This window comes from Sorex araneus, chromosome 1, assembly GCF_027595985.1.
Source record: "Sorex araneus isolate mSorAra2 chromosome 1, mSorAra2.pri, whole genome shotgun sequence".
Classification (NCBI taxonomy): Eukaryota; Metazoa; Chordata; class Mammalia; order Eulipotyphla; family Soricidae; genus Sorex; species Sorex araneus.
In genome coordinates this window covers 169809855-169822097 of record NC_073302.1, presented here as the reverse complement: position 1 = coordinate 169822097, position 12243 = coordinate 169809855, and the positions used below count along the sequence as shown (strand labels likewise).

General features: G+C 39.2%; 1 protein-coding gene across 4 annotated transcripts in view; it reads left to right on the top strand.

Moving 5' to 3' along the window:
- Positions 1-12243, top strand: part of FAM172A (family with sequence similarity 172 member A) — a 452093-nt gene that overhangs the window by 277363 nt on the left and 162487 nt on the right. For all 4 annotated transcript variants that reach the window (XM_055120157.1, XM_055120093.1, XM_055119959.1 and 1 more), the window contains one exon: positions 9945-10061. In XM_055120157.1, coding sequence (XP_054976132.1) covers positions 9945-10061 — 117 coding nt within the window. The remainder of the gene's footprint in view (positions 1-9944; positions 10062-12243) is intronic.

Sequence of the window (12243 nt, the reverse complement as noted above, 5' to 3'; positions counted from 1 at the left end):
AGCTAATGTCACTATAGATACTCTAAGAGGGAAAGCATATTTTAGAAATTTGAAATGAATATCAAGGTAATAATTATAGTAACTTGCCTTCCATATTTATTCATAAGCTACCTGATAAGAATGGCTGCTACAGTCATTGCCATTTCATATTCTTATCACAGTTAACCAAATTAAAAATTTTAGCTGCATCTGATTCCAGTGCTATGAATGCTTTTAAATACAACACAATACTGCCTTCCTCTGGACATATTTTATATCTCTGCGATTATCTTTTCTAAAATGTACTTAGCTCTAGTCCCTGATGTAGAAAGAGAGTAGTGAGGGGATTCTCCTCCCACCAGTTTGGCACTGCTAAGCCGGGACTCCGAGCTCTGTTGCCAGCCCCAGTAATTCTGAAAGGGTTTGCTGACGGCAGGAAAGTGGAGCTGCATGACTTCAACAAACCTGTTTTAATTTTCAAGAGCATGGTGCTATTGCTGGCCGAATATTCTGCTTGCAGGATTTTAAAGTCATACTAATCAGCTCTTTCTGCTCTTCAGCAGGTGGTTTTAGAAAGATTTTAACTTTCTGTACTCAAAGGATAAAGCATTCCTTTATCAACTTTTTTCTTCATGGATCTGTATTCTTTTAAATAGAACATTTATTATTAGACACATTCTAAGTTAAACTTCCATTAGCTTCACCTATTTTAAACATACGGGGTAGTGTGCCGTCCATTACAATTGTGTATCATGTGCAGACCTTCTAGTTGTTGTATGGTTATTTCATGATTACAGTAATCCTATGCTTAAATAGAGTGTCATCTCCCTTTGACCTGTGATGAAATTACGACATTTAAAAAGTTAAAAGAATTTCTCCAGATTTTATTAGCAGAAGAGCAGGATTTGAACCCAGCGAGTTCCTCCCTTGAAACTAAGAAACCACCACACTTTGAATGAAGACTACACCCATAAAGGTGCCTAATTCAGGCCAGTGGAGTTAGTGGATGCTTAAGCTCACAGAATGGACTGTGCGTAGCTTGTGAAAGTTGATGGTCACACTTGTTTGAATTTCCTGCTCGATCTTTTAGTCTTCACATTTCATCCCCCAAGGGTGTACGTTTCCTTGTAATCACTGAGGCACTTCAAGAGCTTCCAGTGACAGGACCAAGGTTTAAATGTTGCAACACAGATGGTATTTGTTCTTTGAGTCACATGCTATTGGGACGGACTAATGCAGAAGAATCCTCAGGAACAGCAGATCTTACCAGGAAGGACTGCCAAACCCAGTGTTGACTCATTCAACCTCTTGGCTCAGGGTAAACTTTTAAGCAGTGGATCCAATACACTCAGGGCAGTGTGCCATATCCTGGGGCATTCAGGAAGAAATGTAAAGTGCTAGGAGAGGTTTGTGCTAAAATAGTAAAGTTTATCAAGCCACATAAAAACTGCACACAAATGGAAGCACTGTAATGGAAAACTGGAAAGCACCCGCTTTTCATACTTTTCAACCCTTTGAAACAACTTAATCTGAATTCTTTACTCAAGCATATAAATATATATATATATAAAACATATGCATATGCATATATGTATATATTAATAGCATCTCAAAACTCAGTGTGCTATTGACTGGAGTGATGATTCATTCATGCTCATGCAATAGTAATGATCCTCAGATTTATAAATTTGCAGCAGTGTCAGATTCTAATCTGAAGGAAACATGCGTTATTTGATTTTCTTTCAAAATATTCTTCCTATACAAGCAGCTCATATGCTATAACCTTCCGTGCATGTGTAGAACACATGTCAGACTTGTAGGAGCTTGTGCTGATGAAAGACTTTCAGTCATTTCCCTCAAAAACTGCTTAAAACATAGAATATAGGCAATTATAAAAGGGGATCTATATGCCCATATGTACATTCCCCACCTCCAACTCACATGGACCTCTTTTGGGGTCCCCAATGACTTTAAGGTATGAGAGGATTTTATTCTGAATTCCATGGTGGGCCACCGAATGAACAATTCCATGGTTCATTCCACCGAAATGGAATGAAATGATCCATTTCTTCTTCTGCATCAGGGTTTAGATGGTTCTCTTCCAAGTACATTTATTTAGATTGGGAATATTGAGCATAGCATTAGGTTGAATGTAGACTTTCCAAAACCCCATGGCTCTTATCTGATGATTAGAAACAATTTCCAAAGTTTTCATAACAGAGCAAGCCTATAGCATCAATATCTTCCTCCCTTCAGAAGTTTCTCTTCCAAGCCGAAATAAGTGAAGAACAACTTTATTTAATGGGAAGTGGAAAAGCAAAAGTTAAATGGCAGTAAGAAGCATTTGTGTTTTCCTTCATGATAGAGTTCTGGAAGAAATCCAGGGAATACAACTATACAGTATGCTATACAGCATGTAGACACAAAAAATGAGAGTAAGGAATATGTAGTGTTATATAAAAGATTTGAATTTGGCTAAGTACTGGTGAAGAGACTGGGCAGGTATATCATTGTAGAACCTCTAAGAAAGCAAGGTAAGGTAAGTTGAATAGGAAGAGGCCAATATCGGGCCAGATGTGTACAGAGTGGCTAAGAAGTCACTGCTGCTGACTCTGCCCTTCCTTTACCAAATTCCTTTACACTCTGACAGGCTTTCCTAACCTGCAGCAGTTACTTCATGTTTAAAATCTTAATCCTAATTCTAGAAAGAAAAAATGAAAGCAAAAGCAAGGGGTTTTTTGGTTTTGGTTTTGATGGGTTTTGATCTCTCAGTTTCAACCCCAACACAACTTTCACTAGTAAGGTGGACCTGCACACAGATGATATACGTTCTCAATCTATTCAGAGTACTTGATATTGACTGGGTTCATTAAGCTTTTGTCAGACTAGAATTACACAGGACAGTAAAGCAAAGAACAGATTGTGTAAAGCTAAGGTGAGACTCTAAATAGATAAATGGACATTAAGGAAGGGAGACTAGGCCGGAATGCTAGTACGGCAGGGAGGTGCTACCTTGCATGTGGCTGACCCATATTTGATTCCTGGCCCCCTCTCTGGTCCCCTGAACCTGCCAGGAATAATCCCTGAGACTGGAGCCAAGAGAAAGACCTGAGTTCCACTGGCTATGACCCCAAAACAAACAAAAAAGAAAACAAATATCAGGTGACAGTATCAAATATTTTGTATTCCCAGAGCATGGCTAGGATTCATAAAAGTATCTAATTTTCCATCTTCTCCTAGACATCATTTATTTTGAAGTATAATAATATTATAATGTTTTTTGATGGTCTGGTTTTGCTTCTGGCTAATCTTAGCATGACTTTTAGAATTTCAGCATTCCTTAGTAATCTGGATTTGGATTGTTTTTTGTTTTTTTAATTCAACTCAGTGAAACACTGTTTTATGAAAAGGAATTAAACAGTGTAGCTCATTTGTCTAAGAGTAATATGGTCTGTAGCCAAAAAGAAAAAAATGGACCACAATGATGCAGATGAAAGAGCCTGGCATTTAAAGAGTTGTGTCACATTCTGTGTGACCCTTAACCCATTTCTCAATGTTAGGATCCTTTTGTTTTTTGTTTGTTTTGTTTGTTTGTTTTTTTAGTGAAGAAGATGATACAGTTTTGTGAGCATTTCAGCACTTCTCAATAAAATGATAATATGTATTTTATTTTGAAATGTGTAAAATGGTACTCAACTATCAATAAAGTTAGTGTGTCAAAAATTATTCTTCAGCACCTTTTCAGCCCGAAACTTTACAGTGCTGTGTGATATAAATGACATTTATGTCATTTTTGCCGACTTGATACCATACTGAAAACTGTATGACAGAAAATAGAATGCCTTATTTTCCTTCTTGAAACATTGGTATAGATGTTGAATTTCATTTAATAATTTGAAGAGATGACTTAGCAGATATCTTATAGTTCATTAGAAGTGTATGGAGACATTGAGGACACAGGCACTTAGCATTTTCAGAGACAAAGTTACCTTTGAGAATTTAATGGGAGCTAATGATCAGAAAAACACTGATATTATATATAGACAGAAATTAGCAATGAATTTCAAAAGTGCGTGTATTCATGATTCCCAATAATTGCATCTTCACCTTAGATTAACATGTAGTAGAATTTTGGTGGTATAGCTCCCTCCATTTCAAATGTCTTCAGTTTTCTGTTATAGACTATTATAAAAGTTGTTTGCTTTTTTTTCTTCTTTTTTCTTTGGGCACCATGATTTATAGCCTTATCAATAGTTTTAGGGTTACGGTGGTCCAACTCCAAACCCACCTCCAGGGTCAGCATCCTTCCACCTGTATCCCAAAGTCTTTTTTCCCCAGCCTTTTTTCTTGCTGATTTGTTTGTCAGTCTATCCTTTTAACTTAACTATTGTAGTGTTCAAGATTCTCAAATAAGTGCCCTCATGTGACCTCCAGTCTGCCACATCCTTCTCAACCCCTCCACCATGGCATTCTCAGCACTGTAATCTGGAGCGTAGAGGTTGCCATCATTTGATGTCTTTCATTCCCTTCACTTATGCTCTGTACACCAGAGTAAGATCATCTGGTATTTGCCCTCTCTCTTGTCTTTCTTCATTCAACATGATACCTGTGGTTTCACCTAAGTTGCAGTATCACTGTATCACTGTCATCCCGTTGTTCGTCGATTTACTCGAGTGAGCACCAGTAACATCTCTATTCCTCCAGCCCTGAGATTTTAGCAGCCTCTCTTTACTTGTCTTTCCCAAAGATTGGAGGCTCTTTCAGGGTCAGGGGAGTGAGGCCTATCGTTACTGTTTTTGGCATATCGAATATGCCACAGGTAGCTTGCCAGGCTCTGCCCGTGCAGGTGGGATACTCTTAGGTACCTTGCTGGGCTCTCCGAGATATATATATGTATATATAATATATATGATATATATATAAAATTTGTTGCCTACTGTCTGAACTCCATCAAATATGGTATAGTAATTATGGAAAATAGGTAGGAAGTGTCTTATAATGTGTCTGTGTGGCCTGGAGTGTGGCAGCGGTTGGTCTGGGTCCCTTGGTGGGGAGTTCTACCTGCCCCCCACTGGGGCGCCCCGAGTGAAAATAGCCTGGCGCAGAGTCCATAAGTTGCAGTAAATTACACAATTTCGTTTTTTACTTATAGCTGCATGGTATTATTCCATTGTGTACACATACCACAGCTTCTTAATCCATTCACCTATCATTAAATTGGACTTTTGAGTTGTCTCCATATCCAGGCAATTATACTTACTGCTACAATAAAAGTAGGTATGCATATATCTTTTCAAATTAATGCTTTTGTATTTTGATGATAAAGACTAAGAATTGAGATCATTGGCTCATGTGGAAGTTCAATTCTCAAATTTTTTTGACATTTTTCTATACTACTTTTACAGCAGCTGAACCAAACATTCCCACCAACAATGAATGAGGATTCCTTTTTCACCACACTCTCCTACATAGATAATATATTGCCTCTAGTCTTTTTTGATATATGAGATGATATTTCGATGCTTTGATCACTTTTTCATATGCTTACTGGCTGCCCAGTTTGTTGTCTTCATGGAAACACCTATTCATTTCCTCTCCTATTTGGGGGTGAGTGGGTTTGTTTGTGTTTGTTTTGGACCATACCTAGTAGTGCCCAGGGCTTACTCCAAGCTCTGCACTCAGGGATCACTCCTGGCAGCATTCAGCGAGTGATAAGGGGTGCCTCTGCCCTACTACTGGGCCATCACTCCCACTTCTTCTCCCCCCATTTTTATATGGGATTATTAATTCTTTCTATCGCTGAGCTTTGTGAGTGAGTGCTTGATATATCTTGGATATTAATTCTTTATTTGATATATTGTATGCAGATATTTTCTTTCATTCTGTAAGGTGTTTCTTGCCTAGCTGTTTCTCCACCTATCACTTTTTTTAAAGGATTTTTTTTTTTAAATCAAGTCACTGTGAGATAGACCCTTACAAAGCTGTTCATTATTAGGTTCAATCATACAGTGTTTTAACACCCACCTCTCAAACAGTGTATTTTTCCCAACACCAGTGTCCCTGGTTTCCCTCCCATAACAACCCCCTTCCTCACCCTGCCAGCCTGCCTCTATAGGGATGAGTAGGTTTGTTTTTCCTCCCCCCCCCTCTCTCTCTCACTCTCTATCTATCTATCTATCTATCTATCTATCTATCTATCTATCTATCTATCTCTCCCCCCTCCTATATTCTTACTTGTATGCCCTACCTATATCTAGCCAAGGTTCTTCTCTTAATCGATCTTTATCCCTATCTTCATTCTCCCCCTACCATTTCCGTCCATTCACTAGCATTTTTCATCACTGCTCATTCTTAGTACTGTTAGTAAGGAAGGGAGAAGGAGCTATGAGTTAAGCTAACTGGTGCAAAAAGCAAAGATTTTGGACAGAAATGTCAATTGTAATAGTTCCCATTTTATCAGATTAGATTGCATCAAGACTGAAACCTACATAAGTAGGCTGAAACACCAGATTTTCATTATGGTGAACACTTTGATAATTGCTAATCTTGATAGAATTAGTTAGGGTATGTGAGAGATTTTTACCTTGAAAGAAAGTTTTTACCAATTCACAGTTCTGCCCATCTTAATTAAGTTTGAAATTCTTTTTTACTGGGTTCATTTATAAATAGCTTGTCTTTATTGAAATCCTCTAGAATTTGACCATTCCCCACCTCTAATAATAAAATATCAAAGTAATTTTTAAGTTTTGAAAGATTATAACAATATAAGGGAGAATTATGCTGGCCTGTGTCATGAGTTAATATATAGAAAAGTTGCACATCATTATATCTGTCAGCCAGATGTAAGACATCAAAGATTTTTCTGTCTTGTAGAGTGTCTAATAACTGTATTCTTCAGGTTAGTGAAATTATAATCACCAGACTTTCTACACCTGTACTAAATCTTCAGCCTATTAATTTTATCTCATTTCACAAAATTTAGTATTTTCAGACACCACCACTTTTGGGGGGTATGGGCGCCACACACAGCGGTGCTTAGGATTTGCTCCTCACTCTCTGCTTAGGGGATCGTATGTGGTGCCAGGGATGGAACCAGGGTCAGCCGTGGGAAAGGCAAGAGTGCTATCACTCTGGCACCAAACTCTACCACATTAAGTCTGCACATGTCATTAACAACCACAACAAAATCCAGGGCAGATGTTTCAAATGCAGATTTTTTTCTAGGAGATCAGAAAAGCAAGTTCTTTTGCAACATCAGTAGTAATCTTTCTAGGTCTCTCAGAATGCTGCTGTTTAGGATATGAAGATGAGGATATGGATGTTCTTCATCCCTCAGGTGGATTTTCCAACATGCAGTTTAAATTTTTTTAATATCTTGTGCTGGTTTAAAAGTTTAACTTCTGGTAAAAGACCTTTACAAAGAAAACTACAAAACGCTACTCCATGAAATCAAAGAGGACATGAGGAAATGGAAACATATACCCTGCTCGTGGATAGGGAGAATCAATGTTGTCAAAATGGCAATACTCCCTAAAGCATTATACAGATTCAATGCGATCCCTATAAGTATACCCATGACATTCTTCAAAGAAATGGATCAAGCAATCCTAAAATTCATATGGAATAACAAACGTCCAAGGATAGCTAAAACAATTCTTGGGAAAAAGATGATGGGAGGCATCACCCTCCCCAACCTCAAACTTTACTACAAAGCAGTAACAATTAAAACAGCATGGTACTGGAACAAAGGCAGAGCCGTAGACCAATGGAACAGGGTGGAATATCCCTACACACAACCCCAAATGTATGATCATCTAATCTTTGATAAGGGAGCAAGAGATGTGAAGTGGAGCAAGGAAAGCCTCTTTAACAAATGGTGCTGTCACAACTGGACAACCACATGCAAAAAAATGGGTTTAGACCTTGACCTGACACCATGCACAAAAGTCAGATCAAAATGGATTAAAGACCTCAACATTAGACCACAAACCATAAGGTACATTGAAGACAAGGTCGTCAAAACCCTCCACGATATTGAAGATAAAGGTATCTTCAAAGGTGACACGGAACTAAGCAATCTAGTAAAAACAGAGATCAAGAAATGGGACTACATTAAACTAAAAAGCTTCTGCACCGCAAGAGATACAGTGACCAGAATACAAAGACTATCCACAGAATGGGAAAGGATATTTACACAATACCCATCAGATAAGGGGTTGATATCAATGGTATATAAAGCACTGGTTGAACTCTACAAGAAGAAAACATCCAACCCCATCAAAAAATGGGGCGAAGAAATGAACAGAAACTTTACCAAGGAAGAAATACGAATGGCCAAAAGGCACATGAAAAAGTGCTCTGCATCACTAATCATCAGAGAGATGCAGATCAAAACAACCATGAGATACCACCTCACACCACAGAGACTAGCACACATCCAAAAGAACAAAAGCAACCGCTGTTGGAGAGGATGTGGGGAGAAAGGGACCCTTCTTCACTGCTGGTGGGAATGCCGACTGGTTCAGCCCTTCTGGAAAACAATTTGGACGATTCTCAAAAAATTAGATATTGAATTCCCATTTGACCCAGCAATACCACTCCTGGGAATATATCCCAGAGAGGCAAAAAAGTACAATCGAAACAACATCTGCACATGTATGTTCATCGCAGCACTGTTTACAATAGCCAGAATCTGGAAAAAACCCGAATGCCCCAGAACGGATGACTGGTTGAGGAAACTTTGGTACATCTATACAATGGAATACTATGCAGCTGTTAGAAAAAAGGAGGTCAAGAATTTTGTAGTCAAGTGGATGGGCATGAAAAGTTTCATGCTGAGTGAAATGAGTCAGAAAGAGAGAGACAGACATAGAAAGACTGCACTCATCTATGGTATATAGAATATCAGAGTGGGAGACTAACACCCAAGAACTGTAGAAATCAGTACCAGGAGGTTGACCCCATGGCTTCGCGGCTGGCCTCACGTTCCGGGGAAAGGGCAACTCAGAGAAGCGATCACCAACTACATTGTAGTTGAAGGCCATGTGGGGGAAGGGAGTTGCGGGCTGAATGAGGGCTAGAGACTGAACACAGCGGCCACTCAACACCTTTATTGCAAACCACAACAGCTAATTAGAGAGAGAGAACAGAAGGGAATGCCCTGCCACAGTGGCAGGGTGGGGTGGGGGGGAGATGGGATTGGGGAGGGTGGGAGGGACACTGGGTTTACGGGTGGTGGAGAATGGGCACTGGTGAAGGGATGGGTTCCCAAACTTTGTATGAGGGAAGCATAAGCACAAAAGTGTATAAATCTGTAAATGTACCCTCACGGTGATTCTCTAATTAAAAATAAATAAATGAAAAAAAAAAAAAAAAAAAAAAGAAAGAAGTGAAAGAGTAATCGCTGATATAAATAAATGATAAAGCAAAAGGCTATTTACAGGGTATTAAAAAATTTTTGTGGTCATTTTAAAACAATGAGGACTTCAAGACATTGGTGATAAGCAGGCCAAGTGCAGCTAAGAGTCAGTGTTTCTTTACTGCTTCCATGTTCCTTTACTGATGTGCCGTCGCCTGAGACTGCAGGAGTCAGTCCTGTAGCTACCCTTGAACCCAGGATACTCTCTTCCCTGAAGCTTTGAAACAGGAAGAAACTCATACAAGAAACCCTCAGGGCTCCTCCCCTTTCTGGATTTCTTTAATCCTTGATTTGTCAGTCCCCATGAAAAATGATAGATCTGTGTCACTCTGAGACATAAGTCGTATTATCTTTGTAAAAGAAAGTACTTTTCACATCTCCGCACAAGAACAGGGCTGGTGTTCAGTGTCTGACAGAATAACTTTGAACAAAAGATACGTGTTGCCTTTTACATGCTCAATGCAATGTTATTACCTGTGACTAAGCAGGCCTTACCCAGGAGGGAAAAAATTATAGCCAATATTGTATTTTTCCTATCCTGAAACAGATGATTCAACGAGAAGCAGATGTAAAAAGTAAGGTGACTGCTGTGGCGCTGACAGACTCTGTTCACAATGTGTGGCATCAAGAAGCTGGCAAAACCATTCGAGAATGGATGAGAGAGGTGAGACCAGATTTTTTTCGATGCTGAAATTTCCTTCTTCAGACAGAACGTTTAGAGGAAATAGGAAAAATTAGACATGGATGAGGTGACAATAGAAAACCCTCCTGAAGACCAAACACTTTTTGAGAAACCTTCCCATCCCCCCGTTTTGGCTTTCTATGTGATTTTTATGCAGAGGTTAAAGTAGAAACTCGGATAGAAGAAGTGTATGATCTGTGGGATTATGACATGGTATTTCAGTTTTCTACCCACTGTTTAGCACTGGGGCTCCTTAATTACTAAAAGGAAGGTTATTGAGTCTCATCTCTTTCTTGCAAGGCCGGCAGTATGTGCTGCACTTCCATGGATTGTCTCACTGCTGCTAATAAGAGGGAAAGTAAAACGCTGAAACAGTGTTTGCTAGACCCTTGGGCTAAGGAGCGATACATAGAGCCCGCCATAGTCTATCTAGCTTCTGGCTTCAGAAGTTTTTCTCACTTCCTTATGGGCTACTAGGTCTGAAAAACTAGCAAGAGCTCATTAAACATGGCTGTGCTAACTCTCTCTTTCTCTCTCTCTCTCTCTCTCTCTCTCTCTCTCTCTCTCTCTTTCTCATCAGTCAATTTCAGTCCTACTACAGATACCCAGCTAATTTCCTTTATATTCATATTTATCTTCTATTTATCTTCTGATATTATGAATAGTTGATACCACCCATGCTATTACCTGTGACTAATTGTTTGGTGAAAACATTACTTGGGGTTTGGAGGTACAGAATCAGGCGTAAGTCGTGTACCTTGCATGCAGCTGACCCTGACTTGAGCTTCAGCACCACATAGGTCCACAGGTGTTGCCAGGTACAGCTCTCATGGTCCCCCCAGCACCAAATATGTGACCCTAAAGGCCTCCAGTACAGAAGACGTGACCTGAATTATCCCCAGCACTGTCCAGCCAGAGCATTGAACTACCTGCGCATTGGCCAAGAATCAATGGGAGGAGCCCTCAAACTTCCTAAACACTGCTTGGGAACACCCCCAATCATATTTTATGAATGAGCTGGTTGACCTTCCTGATTTTCTTCCAGTTGTCGTTAACAAGATACCCATTTATTTAACTTATCTAACTGAATTTTTTTCACTTATTTAACTGACCTTTCAGACTGTGTGGTGGGTAATCTCTACAGTCACCCATGTACGTTATAAAAACCTGAGTGTTCAAAGGTGTTTTCAACTGTATACTTCCCTTGGCAGAGATAACCAAAATGAACAAATGGTACTACATCAAATTTAAAAGTTTCCTCTTGGAAAATAAAAACAAAACATGGACTAAACATGGGTACCCTACTGAGTGGGATAAAATATTTGCACTCATCAGATAAAGGGTTGCAATCCAAGGTATGTAAAGCACTCATAATGATCAGATAGCAAAACCCTATCAAAAACTGTGGAAAGAAGATGAGTAGGTACTTCTCTGGAGAAAACAAATGTCCAATAGATATATGAAGAAGTGTTTATCACTTATTATCAGGGAAATACAAATCATCAGACAGTTGGATGCCATCCGACAATAGTGAGAACGGCACATATCCAAAAAGTCTGAAAACAACCTGTGTCTACTGTGATTTTGATTTTAAAAAGGAACTCTTATCCACTGCTGGTGGGAATGCTGTCTAGTTCAATTTCTGTGTAAAACATTATTGAGATGTCTTGAAAGTAAGGGTGGAGCTTCTATAGAACCCAGCAATTCCACTTCTAATATCTAGCCCAAGGCATAAAAGCATCCGTTCAAAAGGACGTTTGCACACCATTGTTCATTGCAACACTTAGTACAATAGCAAAGATATGGAATCAACCCAGACACCCAAGAACAGATTTGTAGATAATGAAAATGTAATATGTATACTCAATGGCATATTACACAACCGCAAGGAATGATTAAATCATGCAGTTTGCTGTAATTTGGATGGAATTTCAGCTTAAGCGAAGTCAGAAGAAGTTCAAATATTGGATGATCTCACTTATATTGTATATCTGTGGTATACAAAATAACATGGCAGCAGAATATAAGGTGCCAAATTGGGGCAAATCCTTGGATTTTGTTAACCTTAAATTACCTTAGATTACAGGGCTGGAGTGCTAGCACAGTGGGTAGGGCATTTGCCTTGCACGCGGCCGACCCGGGTTCGAATCCCAGCATCCCATAT